Raw genomic sequence first — 16,174 nt, forward strand, 5'->3', positions numbered from 1 at the left:
CCCCTTATTTTGTCTTCTTCCCACAGTCTGGGAGGGTGATGCTTGGCGCACCAGGTGGATATTACTTCACAGGTAAATGTATCAACTGTTGTGAACACCAAGAAACCTGTTGTCCTCAAAATACTATGTCCTGTTCTTGTCAATCATTTCAAAAAGGATATTGCAGATCTTGAGAAGTTGCCAAAAAGAGCAAGAAAAATAGCAATGAATTAGAGCGGCACCCTCTGTGAGGAAAAGTTGTGCTTTTGTCTGTTTAGCTTAAGGGGGAAAACAAGTAAGGGGGTAGGAGGCATTAATACTAATATAATATACCTTGTGATGTTTTGTTTTCCCAGCCTCACAATCTTAGATGTAAAGCTAAAACTATTAAATTAGAAAATGGGAAGGACAGGCAGTAGGAAGAACTCCTTCCTGCATTATGGGAGGGGAGCTGAATATACCACTACAGAGATCTGATTTGAATACCATTCATGGATGAAGATAGTAGTTATATGACTATTATCAGCCCAGTATCAGAGGCAGTACAGGTAGTCCTTGATTAACAACCATTCATTTAGTGACCATTCAAAGTTGCAGTGGCACTGACAAAAGTGACATATAACCATTTTTCACACTTAGAAACACTTGCTGTATTCCTATGGTCACATGATCAGAATTTGAATAGGGCAACCTGTATGTATTTATGACAGTTGCCCTCTCCCAGGTGACATGATCACCATTTGTAATCTTCCCATGCGGGCTGCTGACAAGCAAAGTCAATGGGGGAAACCAGATTCGCTTAATGACCACATGATTCATTGGCAAAAAAGATTATAAAATGAAACTCAGCTCACTTAACTGCCTCGCTTAGCAATGGTCATATGTTCAGGGGTATCTGTTAGCTAGTTTCTGGAGAAGGATGGATCTAATTGTACCTACCCATTGAGTACAACTACTCAATTAAACCCATTGTATTAATTATATTTGTGAATACAGGCAGATATCTTATGACTATTGTAGGAATAAAATGCTAGACTGAAAGGCTTTTGCTCAGATCCATCATGGTATTGATGTACTAAGGTCAGAAACAGGAAAGGAAGTAAATATGGCTGGAGATTTCTGGGAGTTGGTCCACATATTTTAAAGCTGCTCAGATTGAGAAATACTTACATAGATGTTCTGGACCTGCAGTCTCCTATCTTGCCTTGTCCAATTAGAGTCCTGCTGCCATTATAGAGAAATGTGTTGCTTGGTTTCTTTTAGGTTTGTTCTATTCAGTTGGCCTATCAGAGATTGAAGCAAAATATCCTCGTTCAACTTCTGCTTTGCTGTGGTTCGTGAGCTCAGAACTGGTAACAGAGGATTATACAATGAAGAAATATGAAGATGGCTACCGGGGTGAGTTGGCATTCTTTTCCTACAGCAGACTCATTGTGCATACAGAAGGTCAAGGTGGCATGTACCAGAGGAGTTTAGGAATTAGGCCTAAAATACTTTGCAAATGTTCCTCTTTTCCCCCCCAGGTACCTCTTTTTCCTTTGTGCTTGATGGCCAAATCATGAATTGGCCCAGTCAAATGCTGGATTTGTTTTCCTCTGGTGCACAGTAGTCAATTATCATATCATATAGGAAATCTACAGTATTTATTCTGTAGGAAACCTATTTATTCTATACAGCGCAAAGCGTGGTCTTGGGACTACATCACAAATTGTGAGCCCACCAAAACACAAATTAGAATAGTTTTCTATATACTTTTGGAAAACAAAAGCACATGTTCATTAGCAAACCATAGGCAACAAATGACAAAATATTCACACCCCTGGTAGAAGATTATCCTCCCAAAAAATGGGATCCTTACTAAAACATTACAGCCCTCATAGTTTTGACCCTAACTGATAAGGCTGATAATGAAGTATGCAAAACCTTGTAGCTAATTTACCTGCAATAGGAAAGGGACTTTAGTCCTGAACCAACTGCTGGCCTGGTTTGAGTTCCTTTTTTTTATTAAAAAGTTTTACAAAAACAAAATTTTACAATATATCCCCAAATCCCTCCCACCCCAAACCCACCCACTTCCCCCCCACTTCCCAGAGCTAAATACAGGATTATAGTTACAATAATCATATTCTAAATAAAAATTATGCATAATATACAATTAACAAAATTCATAATGTGCTTTAACTCCCCTTTAACATAACTACAAACAAAGTACCAATAACAATATCCCACTAAAATCTACTCATAAGCTAAATGGAACTTTTTAGTCCCATATTTGTTCTGAATATAATTTATCCATCTCCCCCAAACTGAAATATATCTTTCCTGTGAATGATCTTTCAAATAAGCAGAAATCTTAGACATTTCTGCAAGATTCAAAACTTTAAACACCCATTCTTCTATAGTGGGCAAACTATCCTTCTTCCAATATTGTCCCACCAGTAACCGTGCTGCTGTTATCATGTTCTGGTTTGAGTTCCTTGATCAGGCTGTCAGGTAGCCTTCCAGGAATTTTAAGGTAAGGATGTGAGGCCCAAGAATGAGAGGCCCCAAAGAGAGAAACACGAATGTTTTTCAACACAATGAGGTTTATCTGGCTAAAACTACCTATACCAGTCCTTCTTGCTCATTGGTGATATGCCAAAAGTGAACCATCTATCACTTTCATACTAGAAATGGCCCTTGACCTAATTTTAAATCGGGTGTGTCTACGTGGAGGAAGGGTAAAAAAAAACAACTCAAGATGATAGGCATGACTGAAACTGAAGGGCTATAGAGGCATGTAAATTGCCTAGTCAATTGACTACCATGAACACTCCTGTTCAAATGGCTTCTACAAGAGATCAGCTCAACTGTGTGCCAAATCCATCTCCTTGAAACATCCTTGCTGGCCAAAAAAAGAGAAAATGAGAGAAAACAAGGGAGCAAAATAGAGAAAAGCCTGCCTGCCTACCTACCTACTTTAGGCCCTGACCTTCCTTGACATGCCACACTGTTGTTAAATCAGTTTAAATTTTTAGTAAACAGCAGTTACTATTCCCTTTCAAAATAATGTTCTAAACCCTGCTTTTCATAGGTCTAACGTTTCAATTGTTACTCCCTCCTGAGAAATTATCTCTCTTTAATTTCAGAAATATATCATATGCTATCCGCATATTATTTTCATCTTGCTCCCCGAAGTGAGGTTAGCCCCAACCCTCCTATTTTTTTTGTAAGGGCCTAAAGACATGGCTTTGCCAGTTGGCTTGGCAACTGGCAATGGAAGTGGTTGATTGAGAAATAACAGATCCCACCTCCCATTCCATCAAAGCCCTTCCCCAGGTGTCTTTGGTTTTAAGGATTGATTTTAACTTTTTATGTTTTAGCTAAAATGTAACTGTAAGCTGTCCAGAGTTCCATTGTGGTCAGTTGGGCAGCAAATAGACAGACAGACAGACAGACAGACAGACAGACAGACAGACAGACAGACAGATAGATAGATAGATAGATAGATATCCTTAACGATATCCATTCATTTAGAAGCATTATAGGCCACTCACCCCATTTTGTGGCATAGCCCAGGGAAGTTTAGTATGAAATCCAAAATGCTCAAGATGGAGAATTCTGTGCTCAAGATCATATTCTTGATGTCTGCTCTTGTTTGGATGAATACATGCTCTAGGTGAGAGCCAGTTTGGTGCAGTGGTTAAGGCATCAGCTAGAAACCAGGAAGCCTTGAGTTCTAGTCCCAACTTGGGCACAAAGCAAGCTGGGATAGTTATCTTCTCCCAGCTCCCAGTGTGTGTAATTCCATATGTGCAAGCGATGGGAGACCGCACCCACCACTCACACAAATGGAGCTGCACGTGCATGCTCATCTGAAGCTTGTGCAGGCCAGTTCCGAATGGACTGTGGCCCAGTAGTGGGCTGCAGCCTGGGGGTTGGATCCCCAGCTTAAGAAAAGACAGTCTAAGCTAGGGCAGTTGAAGTTGTGGTTCTGCCATGTTAAAATTGTGGAATCTGGAGACCAGATGATTTCAGACAAAGGCTATGTAGAAACACATACTGAGGTGAGCAAAATAAAAATTACCTGATACCTAGATGGTCAAACCTTTCCAAAATGACTTACAATATTTGCAGACAGGAGCATTGTCATGTTGCTCGATTCCCTATGGATTATTTTGATTTCCTTGCCCTAGGATTCAGGGAACAGATGCTTCATGTTCAAGTGAATTGTCCAAAAATTGCCCAATCTTTCCTTCCATGCAGGGTACTCTGTGGCTTTGGGGGAGTTTAATGAAGACTCAACATCATCAGGTAAAAGAAGTCCATTTTTCCTCTGGAATGGAGTAGGTTAGAATCAACAGAATTGGGAAAAGAACTGCTTCCTGACTATTTTGTTGTTTAGTGAATGTTATGACCTTTTTGGCAGGAATTCAGAACAAAACAGAATAACAGAGTTGGAAGGGACCTTGAAGGTCTTCTAGTCCAACCCCCTGCTCAGGCAGGAAACCCTATACCATTTCAGTTAAATGGTTGTCCAGTCTCTTCTTTAAAATTTCCAGTGTTGGAGCATTCACAACTTCTAGAGGCAAGTCTTTCCACTGATTAATTGTTCTAACTGTCAGGAAATTTATCCTTAGTTCTAGGTTGCTTCTCTCTTTGGTTAGTTTCCATCCATTGCTTCATATCCTGCCTTCAGGTCTTTGGAGAATAGCTTGACTCACTCTTCTTTGTGGCAGCCCCTGAGATATTGGAACACTGCTATCATGTCACCCCTCGTCCTTCTCTTCATTAAACTAGACATATTCAATTCCTGCAACCGTTCTTTATATATTTTAGCCTCCAGTTCCCTAATCATCTTTGTTGCTCTTCTCTGCACTCTTTCTAGAGTCTCAACATCTTTTTTACATCATGGCGACCAAAACTGAATTCAGTATTCCAACTGTGATCTTACCAAGGCATTATAAAGTGATATTAACACATGACCTTGATTCTGTCCCTCTTGTAATGCAGCCTAAAACTGTGTTGGCTTTTTGGGCAGCTGCAGCACACTGCTGGCTCATATTTAAATGATTGTCCACTAGGATTCTGAGATCCCTCTCACAGTTACTACTATTGAGCAAGGTACCACCTATACTGTACCTGTGCATTTAGTTTTTCTTGTGTACATTTAGAACCATACTTTTTTCACAGGTGAATTTCATTTTGTTAGATAGCGCCCAATGTTCAAGTCTGACAAGATCCTTCTGTATCTTAACCTTATCTTCTGAAGTGTTCACTATTCCTGCCAGCTTGGTGTCATCTGCAAATTTGATGAGTTCCCCATCTATCCCCTCATCCAAATCATTGATGAAGATGTTGAAGAGTACTGGGCCTAAAACAAGGCCTTGGGGTACCCCACTGCATACTTTCCTCCATGTACATGCTGCTCCGTTGAATGCAGTTGGTCAGCCAGTTATGAATCCATCTGGTGGTGATGTTGTCTAACTCACATTTTTCTATCTTATCAAGTAGTAGGTTGTGGTCTACTTTATCAAATGTCTTACTGAAGTCCAAGTAAATTATATCCACAGCATTCCTCTGTTCCACTAATTTTGTCACCTGGTCAAAGAATGCTATAAGTTTTGTCTGGCTTGATCTGTTTTGAGAAACCCATGTTGGCTTTTGGTAATGACTTTGTTTGCCTTTAGGTGTTCACTGATTTGTTGCTTGATTATCTTTTCCTGAATCTTCCCAGGTATTGAGGTCAGGCTGATCGGTCTGTAGTTTCCTGGATCAATTTTTCTTCCCTTTTTTGAAGATCAGCAATTTTCCAGTCCTCTGGTAGTCCCCCAGTGCTCCAGGAACTTTGAAAGATATAGCTTAGTGGTTCTGAGATCACATCTACCAGTTCCTTCAGAACCTTGAGTGTAATCCATCTGGTCCTAATGATCTGAACTCGTCTAGCGTGGAGAGGTGCTCACTTACCATTTTCTTGCCTATTTTAATGTGTTTCTAATCTGTTTTTTACAGTACTGTTTTTGATAGGTTGGGCTGTTTTTTTCTTTTTGTGTAAAGATGGATGCAAAAAACAAGTTAAGTAGTTCTGCTTTCTCCCTGTTGCTTGTTACTTTCTTACTACTTTCTCCCATTAATGGACTAATCTTTTCCTTGACTTTTTCCTTGGTTTTTACATATTGAAAGAAGGGTTTTTTGTTATTTTTGACTTTTGTTGCAAGCCTTAGCTTGCAATTTTGAGCCTTAGCTTTCCACACTTTTGCAAGCTCGGGCTATTTGCTGATATTCTGTCTCAGTTATGTGCCGTCCTTCCACTTTTTATCTTTGTCCTTTTTGTCTTTCAATTTATCAGAGAATTCTTTATACAGCCATGCTGGTTTCTTTTGAGAGCTGTTATTTTTCTTCTTCATTGGTATTATGCTAGATTGGACTTTAATAATCTCACTTTTCAAAGTTTCCAAAGCTTTTTGGGTTGTTTTCCCCTTGAAGACTCTCATCCATTGAATCCTACCCAAGCTCTCTCCAAGTTTATTGAAATTAGTTCTCTTAAAATCCAAGAGTGTAGTTTGACTTTGTTCTATTGCTTGTGCTTGCATAATGTTGAAATTCCATATTGCATGATCACTCTACCCCAAGGTTCCTGTGGCTTCAACACCTTCTATCATTTCACTTCTGTTAGTGAGGATTAAGTCCAATATGGCTGATCCCATAGTTTCTACCCTTTGGGAGACAAGGTTGCCTGCTAGGTTTGTCAGGAACCTGTTTGATCTTCCACTTGGTGCAGAGTGTATCTCCCAGTTGATGTCAGGATAGTTAAAGTCCCCCATTACTATTGTGAAATGCTTCCTACGTACCTTAGCTAACTGACTAGGAAAAAGTTCATCTATTTCCTCTGTGGCCTATAGTATACACCTATGGCAATGTCATTTTCCCCCCTTTTATATTGACCCAAATGAATTCAAGACAGTTTTCACCATTGTTGTGCTCTATTTCTGTAGAGAGGTAGTTATTTCTTATATATAGTGCAACTCCACCTCCTCTTTTATTTGGTCTGTTTCTTTTACATAATTTAAATCCCTCTAGCTATACATTCCATTTGTGGGTTCACATCAGTTTCCTTCAGTAACAGTAGCCAAAAATGCCCAGGTTTTCAGGAGTATCTGTTTAATATCTGATTAAGATGTTTAAGCTTCTATAGTCTTAGTACTCTCCACCCAAATACTCAGGAATTTAGTAGGACACTAGGATTAAGTATGAATTCTATGCCTAGCTCATGGACAACTTAGCCTGCCAAGTGTTTGGCAACTACTGATATATTCTTCTTTTTGCAGAATATGTAGTGGGCATTCCTAACATGAGCCTGACACAAGGAGGGGTGAGTACAAGACACAAAGCAGGAGAATTATAAAGGGAGGGGTGGTGCACCTGTTTAGTCTCTTCCAGAAAAAAAGTGGAATCCAAACAAAAACAGCTTATTTATTGTATGTAAAAGGACACATAGCAGCCTTTTTAGGGAACCCCCTTAGGCTCAGTTTATGTACTGGATTTGATACTGGGTTGCATGTCTGAACAACAGCACAGATTATGGTCTCCTTCCACATATGCAGAGAAGCGTTTTGTATATGTCCCTATTGCATTTATTCTAGGATTGAGCAATAGCTTATTATTTTTTCCCTCCACTACACTGGAAACAAGTCTTGATTCATAAGAAACAGTGATAGTCACTTAGCAAGTGTTTCCACCTGTTTGGGGCCAGTGAGTGTGTTTGAAATTTTTCTAGGGGGATTTGTCGAGAATGGTTGCACAGGGGATGCTTGTCCATTTGGAATGTCAGCCTTACAATATAGGGTTTTTTATTCCCCAAATGCCCTCTTGATCAGGACCTCTGTTTGTTCTGCTTCTTACCTCTGGGGCATGCGTGCAACTTTTCTGATGGTCAGGCTAAATAACCTCTTGGACTCCAGCTTCCATCTGCCAAGCCAGCATGACTGACAGACAAAGCTGTGGAAATTTTGGCCAAGCAATATCAGGTTTTCATAGTGTTCAGTGAACACTCATGGACATGAAAATATTGTATATTCTGGTTTCTTGAAAAACAAAAATAGCTGGATCTCTTTAATCTACTTGATTCTTTGCCCCCATTTCTTATCTTAGGTGGAAATTCTTACCAGAACTTATAAATTCCACATTCTCTGGACTCTCCTCAGTGAGCAGGTAAAAAAAAATATCTTTCACTTGCATGGTTTCCTTTGCTTTTTCTAACCCATCAGTAATGTTCTAGTGGTTCCTTCCAAATATGTTTGCAATGCATGCTAGCTGGGAATTCTTGCTTTTGTAATCCAATCTGAAAAGCAAGATGCGTGGGAGGACTTCCTTATACTCTTTCCCCAGCTGGACAGGGTGGAGGATAACTAGAAGATTTAGATAATAAATACAGCTTCCCCGGTATTGCTTAAATGTTGCACTATGTTGGTTCTACTCACTTGGTTCATTGTAAACATTTTTCTTTTTCATAAAGCCAAAAATACAAATGGGATTCCTGGATAAGTAAACCTGAGTCCTTATTCCTCATGGCTCTTAAAATTTTCCAGGTCACTGGGCTAGTAGAATTGGAAATAAGCCAGTGCTTCCCAACAGAAAGTAATTCCCATGTGGCAATTTGTTTGATGGGAAGGCAAGCTATCATTGTATCCAGTGCTTTTTTTGAATAAGAAAAAGGTGCCGGAACTCACACATGTCATACAACCCGCCTTGCCTACCCTACAAGGTTCCATCCAAAAAAGGTGCCGGAACTCCGTTCTGAGCGTTCTATGAGAAAAAAAGCCCTGATTGTATCAATTGCATAAGTTCCCGGGATGTTTTTGTCTTCATCTCTTTCCTTTTGCAGGTGGCATCATATTTTGGGCATACAGTGGCAGTTGCTGATATCAATGGAGATGGGTAAGAACAAAGGAGGGGGTCAAAGTAGTCTAAATTTTAATTGGATCTGAGGCAGCTTGAGGGGTGCACAGCTATTAAATTCGCAAAACTTTGGTCTGAAATTAGGGACTTCATCATCCTACTTTGTGAAGGCTTAATACAAAGACTGTTCTAAAGCTGAGACCTCAAAGAGTAGGTTCAGAAGCATTAGTGTGTTAGAACTAGATACTAGGGTGGAAATCCAGGGTTCACAGATAATGGGGGTCCTAGACAAACTCACAAAGTATTAATGCTTTGGTGAATATGGACAAGCCTAGCTAACAAGAGTTGATGCTGCCTGATGACACCACCCTTTATATTTTTCTCATTACTTTTTTTAAAATTATAGCCAAGGAGTTAGCTACATAATCATAGATGCTGGTTTATTATTTCTACTTTCAAATAAACACCAAAAGAAACCTACTGCCAGATCCTACGGCTGTCTAAAAAGGGTAGATAAGACCACATAGCCCAAAGTTTATCATTCAACCCATGAGTACAACAACAGAGCCGAATGGTAAGAGTTGAGATTTGTCAGGAAGCTCTTCATTGCTTCATCCCAATTTTGTCCAACTCTTTGAAGAGTTGCAATCCTTACATTAACCTGGTCTGATGCCCTCCAAACATCTCACTCCTTTCACCAACCCTATTAAATAGCCAGTGTACTGAATGGCCATAATAGAAGCTTTATTCAAATGCTTCAAAAGAGGGCCAACTAGAATTCAACACTAAATGGTAGGCTGTGTTAATTGTGCCAATTTATGGTTTAATGTAATGAGAAGGGAAGAGATTGGTTTTTCTTAAAGTTAGAATTAGTAAATGCAATAAAAGTGTTTAAAAACAAAGATAAGGAAAAGAAAGAAATAGGAAAAACAAAAGTAGATGAAGATAATTTTCTAGATTACAACAGCAGTTAAGTCCTGGTCTATGTGGACTACGTATGTACTTAGTTTCATATCATAAAGGACAGGCAAGAGAACAGCCATCCGAATCATTTTTTCTTCTACAGCTTGATTAGCTGTAAGCAGCAGATGAATAACCAAAATAGAGTTTCCTGTCCCCATTACCAATTCTAACCACCTCAGTTGGTTGCCCTTGTTTCCAGCCAGTGCCATTATTTCCTGTCTAGAGAAGATTGTCTTCTCCCAACCCATCAGGCCCTTCATGACACCACTTGATAATCATAGCCAAAAAAGATTGCTGCTGTGAATAGAAACAAAAGGCCCTAAATTTTTGAAATTCTTTCTTTTTAACGTAAATAGTCAATTTGGTAACTAAATAATTTTGGATATTGATCTTAATGGTTCATGTGGTGAGAAATAATTATTTCCATTATATCACAGGCATTCCGAACTATCCCTTAGGTTCCAATCATCCACCATTTCATTTTGAACAATTGCTTCTACATTCTGATAAACTAGAAAAACAACCCACGGAATGTGTTTGTTATCTGTTTACAAAAAAACTTTTGAGAATATGGAGTGTTTTGGTTTGAAGAATATTTAAATCATAAAATCCTCTTGATTACATGAATAAAATAGAATTTACTGCTCAAGCCCTGAAGCTATACTCAAATTCTTAGCAACCACCATAAATTGTCCCTGTTTTCTCTGTGTCCTGGTCTGCTATCTGCACCTCTCTGAGTGGATATTTGGAGGAGCGCTGAATGCAGCTCTTTGTAATTTGTCCCTAAAGTGCAGCTACAAATGCTTGCTTCCTCCATTTTTCTTTTAGGGTTTCCTTTTGCATCCAAAGAGATTCATGTGCCCATTTTGGGAATCTGCTGCCCTCTGTTGTCAGCTAGCTATTGTTGAAATTTTGGCAAAGGGAATAGGAACCCTATTCCTACTACCGTGTTTCCCCAAAAGTAAGACCTACCCCCAAAGGGGGTACCCTAAAAATAAGCTCTAGTTTTGGGGTGAAGTGCATGCCTAAAAATCAAGCTGCGACAGAGGTGGAGTTTTACCATTGCAGCCAGGCCTCCCATGGATTGACACTTGTCTTGCTGGTCCACTCACCTTGAGGCAGCAGCATCAACAGCCTCACCCAGCTGGCCCACTTCTTCTGCAGCTGAAGGAGCAGCTTTAGGTCCAGCCTACATTTTGCAGTCAGAGGCCTTTCCGTAAGGCCTGTGTAGCTGAGAACCGAGTTACAGATTGAATCCATAGCTCGATTCTTGGCTGCAGAGGCCTTCCAGAAAGGTCTTTGACTGTGAAATGGAAGCTGGAGCTGAAGCTGCTCCTTCGGCTGCAGAAGAAACGGGCCAGCTGGGTGAGGCTGTCGGTGCCGCTGCTGCAATGTGAGTGGAAAAACACACACACACCCTGAAAGTAAGATCTGGTGCCTGTTTTGGAGCCAAAAAAATATATAAGACCGGGTCTTATTTTCAGCAAATCCACTGTAACTTAAGTTCTCAGTATTAGGCAGCAGGTTACTCTTACCATTGTTATACTGTATTTGCTCTGGCTGAGCTGGAGACTGTATCCTGAATAACCTCTTACAGATTGTTTTTCTGTGTCCCAGGAAAGATGACATTTTAGTGGGTGCCCCCCTTTTCATGGAGCGCTACTCAGATGGGAAACTCTATGAAGTGGGAAGAGTTTATTTATACCTACAGCGGAAGAGCCCACACCCTTACAGAACTCCTTGGCAGAAGTTGACTGGCACAGATACCTATGGCCGTTTTGGCATGGCTATTGCTCCTTTGGGTGATATAGATCAGGATGGCTACATTGGTAAGAAGAAGTGAATGAGAAATAAGGAAGAAAGTAATCTGGAAAATCCCAGTGTTGTATCTCTGCTCAGTTACCTCCCTCTGTTGAAAGAGAGACCATTGTATCATCACATGAACCAGGATTCATTGTGGCTGAGTCTAGATGCCTATGGATGACTGAGTATAGATGTTTTAAATATTTAAACATTGCCCAGAGTTGCCTTGAGGTAAGATGGGCAGCCTATAAATTTTACACATGAACAAACAAACATTGGCCCCTGTCTTAGAATAGTTTAGATGGTAATAAGTATGCATTTGAGGTTGTAAAGAGGCTCCATTCTTTGTTACAGCGAACCTTTTCAAAGATCTACCTGAAAGTAACCTTAGTCATTTGTAGTTTCTTTTCACCACCCTATTAGTATCCATATCTATTAGTCTCTTACAACCTAAATTTGGAGGATACTCAGTTTAATCTTCTGTCTTCCTAATGCTTGAAGATGGTCTTGTCATCACCCATCTGCACCTGTCCATGGCACAAACACTCATTTATTGTTACAAATAATATGGAAACAAAATACAAAAAACTGTCCTGGCAATGTGGTTGTTGTTTTGTCATGTCTTTATGATTTTGTCTTCATCTAGTCTTTAGCCCTTAGGTGAGGCAGACTTAAGGCATCATTCATTGTGCTGGAGTTAAAAAACTTAAAACTAGAGTGTCCAATAACAGCTACAAGTGTGTAAAACCTGCTAGGCTTTGCCACTTAGTTGGTGAGTGAGATCAGAGAGGTTTTTGATCTCTGGCCACTCCATCTGTTGCTGTTCTGCTGTGTCTCAGAGTTAGACACACTGGATGCACTAGTGAAATATCAGAATTGTACAATGTCAGATATCAGAATTGTGCAATGCCCTCAGCTGCTCAGCTGGCTGTTCTGTACATGCTTTAACCTGATAGTCTTTGCTGGCTTAGTGGAAGGTTGATGGACCAACCCTTTGTCCCTCTTTGCTTCTTCAGAACAGTGAGAAATCTGAAAGTATTAATTGCCTGCTTTGGAAAGGAAAGAAAAGAAAAGAAAAGAAAATAAAAGAAAAGAAAAGAAAAGAAAAGAAAAGAAAAGAAAAGAAAGAAGAAAAGGGAAATCCTGAGTAAAAATAAGATTAGGCTACATTTTTTTACACCAATCTGTTATTAGTTTCACTTTATTTAACTTGGGTTATGACCAAAATGAGTGTATGAAAAGGGGCACCAAAAGTTATGGATATTCATAATCAAAATAGCACCATTTGACAATGAGTCAGAGCAGAAGTAATAGGGGCAGGATAGGGATTCACAATGGGGGTACCAAGTTTCATGCTAGAGTAGTTTTCTGCCTAAAGATTGAAGGACATCAGTTTAATTCAGCATTGGAAAATACCCTTTGTATTGCTTCTGCCTGCCCTCCTTTTCTTTTTCTTTTTCACCTTGTTTCCCCATTATATTTGCCATTGTATTCTGTTTCCACAGACATAGCTATAGGAGCACCCTTTGCAGGCCAAGATGGAGGTGGCCAGGTTTATATCTACCGTGGGCACAGTGAAGGATTGAGTGCATCTCCAAGCCAGATCCTCAAGAGTCCCTTTTCTGAGTCTGCTGGTTTTGGCTTTGCCATCCGTGGAGCCTCTGACATAGATGTTAACGGTTATCCTGGTAATACAATATTTTGTTATGTTATATGTTCCCCTAATAATCTATTTGAGCCAAAGCAGAACAATGTTGAAGTTTCCCAAGAGTTTTGTTTTTATCTAAACCAGCTTTCCTCTAGCACAGCCCTTTTAAATACGTATCATGATGACTTCCAGCATCATCATCATCGTTGTCATCATCATCATCAACATCATTTAACATATGATGAAAACATCACAAAAAAGTAAACATATATAAACAATCCACATAATTACATTCAAAACATCTACAGGAGGTATAGCAGTGGCCTCATAATTGGATGTCCAGTTCAGTTACCCAGCTATCCTGTATGGTTTTGCTTCATGTAGATCTTCTAAAGAATCGGAGAATGCATGTCATGGGCAGTCTTGCACAATATGTTTAATAGTTTGTATATCAGCACCACAGTCACAACAAGGGGAATGACTTCCATAATTCCAAACTAGCATGACTTTTGATCTTGTAGACTAGATACCATAAAACAGACCAATGTAGGAGAACTTTGTTAGGGAAAGACTAATTTAGGCCACAGGTAGATTGAAAAAAATGTTTTAATTAGTCAAAGATATGAATATGTGCAAAATCCTGTGCTTTTTACTAGGAAAGCTTAGATTGACTGCTATTCTTTTCAGCGGAATGGGTACCACTCAGTCTCAGAACGATGGCTGATGGAATGCTGCATCCTTAATGCCCTGTTTTTTATCTTGTTCTTCACATCCAGATGTGCTAGTTGGTGCTTTCAGGATCAACAAGGTGGCTGTCTACAGGTGAGTGAATGTGGCCAATACCTTTGGGCCTCATAATCTGAAGTACCTGTCAGTGCTTTTTTTCTGAAATTTGTGACATCATCTTTCTGTTCTAAGAACCATCACATGTTCTCTCAAGAGCCCCCACTCTTTAGTGAAACACATTGGATACTTGTGAAAACTAGTGCTGAAAGGGTTGCAAGGAATTTGCACCAATTGGTTTAGTGTGGGGACTAGAAAATGTCTGGAAAATACCAAAATCTCTTCATTTTGACATGTTTTATTCTATGCTCCTTTTCTTTTATGGATGGAAAGGAAGAGGTGAGTGATAATCTCTTCCTCTTTTTATTTTTCATTTTTACTTAACAAATGCCTGTGAATTTATACATGAGGATGAAATTGTATAGGAAGAAAAAGAAATCAAGGAACTATTGAAAAGGCAAATAGGTACCTAAAATATCTTATTTAATATTGACTTTTTTGCTTAGCCAAATTTACAAATATAGAATTATTTACAATATAGGATTTTGTTGTATCCCATTGATTTTAGGGACATTGAAATTATGAATAATCTACAATTTTACCATGGGAAACTCTAAATTAAATTATAGATAGGTCAGTTTCCTAGGGAAAACTTATAGAGTTATGGTGATTGTTGTTCTTACTTTGCAAATAGAATTGTTGGGTTTACACTTTGACAAGTTTGGTCATCATGGAAGGTCAGCTCATTGAGCAAACAAATAGTTGTAGGCAGTAGTGATCTATTACCTGAATGTCTTGGAAAATCTCTTAGCACTTTTTTCCCATCTTGTGCCCAGAAATGGATAATTACTTCTTTTGACTAAAACCAAGTCTATAAAAGCTATTCTCTATACTTGGGTAAGTGAAAAGTTAATCTTATGACTAAGGATTAGAACTAGTTAGAGGCCACCCAAATTTTTTATACTGCATTATAATTTTGCATATAACTTAGTGACAAACTTCACAAAAGCATATGCTGGCATCCCCCAACCTTATACAATGGGAATTCTACAGTTCTTGTCTCCACTCATACAGAAGCCCTTTGGCTGAGAAAAGTCAAAGTAGCTCTACTGAGAGGAAGGTCTGTGATGTGATGCAGCTCTTGACTCTAGAACTTTTTCTTTAATGCAGTATCTTCTAATGGATTGATTTATTGTTCCCATCAACTGTAGAGAGACACTACAGAAGATCATGAAATTGGAGAAAGCTGGCCCAGGGCATGGATGCTGTTGAATTAGCTAATTAAGGGCAGAACATTTTATTGTAGGGAAATTTTACCCATCCATCAGCATATATCCATGATTAGAAATTTTGGAAAAGTCCTTTGTCTCATCCACTGAGGATGAATAAGAGGATCATTTAGTCAGCATTTATCTCAGCTGCATATGCACATCTGTTATGTTTGTCTTCCTTAGAGCTCGGCCGATGATTATACTCAAAGCCCACCTTTCCATACCTGATGTCCTTGATTCAGAGATGAAAACATGTCCAGGAGCACAGGCCAGCTGGTAAGCATAGTGGGGAGTGCATCCATGTTATTATAAATAATTAACCATGGTCAAATGAATTATGTGCTTTGCTCAACACCTGAGCCTACCCACTGAATTTCCTTTCCAAGTAGAAAATCAAGAGTGACAGGGTTAATTTCTTTGGAGGCATCTTTTCCCTAACTAGTATTCTCCAGATATAGTGGGACCTCAACTCCTAGAATTCCCAACTAGCTGTAAGAAAATGACTAAGAATAATAATCATTATAATTCAGCATGTCTAGCTGGCACCAACTGTGAGTAGGCTGGTTAGATGTATTCATTAAAAAAAGATATTCTCTAATATGCTGGGAAATGGAGAATGGTAATGTGGGAACTCAGCTCTCCCCCCCCCACACACACACAGAGATGGAAATATTAAAAAAGCAGAATATTATATTTCCTCAAATGATCTTTAAAAGGCAGAAAAACATGCCCAGTTTTTCTTAATAGCCCCAAGTCTCCCTCCCCCAAGCAGAAACCAGCTCTGTAGAAATGCAGATATCATAATCATTTCAGAAAGATTGGAGCCAGGAAGCTGATGAAATTAGAAAGA

The 16,174-nt window shown here is 39.3% G+C and overlaps 1 protein-coding gene across 1 annotated transcript in view; it reads left to right on the forward strand.

Annotated features, from left to right (window-relative positions):
* The window catches only part of ITGA2B (integrin subunit alpha 2b), a 52,051-nt gene that overhangs the window by 16,029 nt on the left and 19,848 nt on the right, over positions 1–16,174 (forward strand). Inside the window, exons 6-15 of the mRNA XM_083378511.1 lie at positions 27–72; positions 1,243–1,377; positions 4,225–4,272; positions 7,287–7,330; positions 8,110–8,169; positions 8,843–8,895; positions 11,437–11,648; positions 13,128–13,310; positions 14,047–14,092; positions 15,508–15,600. Coding sequence (XP_083234637.1) covers positions 27–72; positions 1,243–1,377; positions 4,225–4,272; positions 7,287–7,330; positions 8,110–8,169; positions 8,843–8,895; positions 11,437–11,648; positions 13,128–13,310; positions 14,047–14,092; positions 15,508–15,600 — 920 coding nt within the window. The remainder of the gene's footprint in view (positions 1–26; positions 73–1,242; positions 1,378–4,224; positions 4,273–7,286; positions 7,331–8,109; positions 8,170–8,842; positions 8,896–11,436; positions 11,649–13,127; positions 13,311–14,046; positions 14,093–15,507; positions 15,601–16,174) is intronic.

The sequence above is a fragment of the Vipera ursinii genome (assembly GCF_947247035.1).
Source record: "Vipera ursinii genome assembly, chromosome: Z".
Lineage (NCBI taxonomy): Eukaryota > Metazoa > Chordata > Lepidosauria > Squamata > Viperidae > Vipera > Vipera ursinii.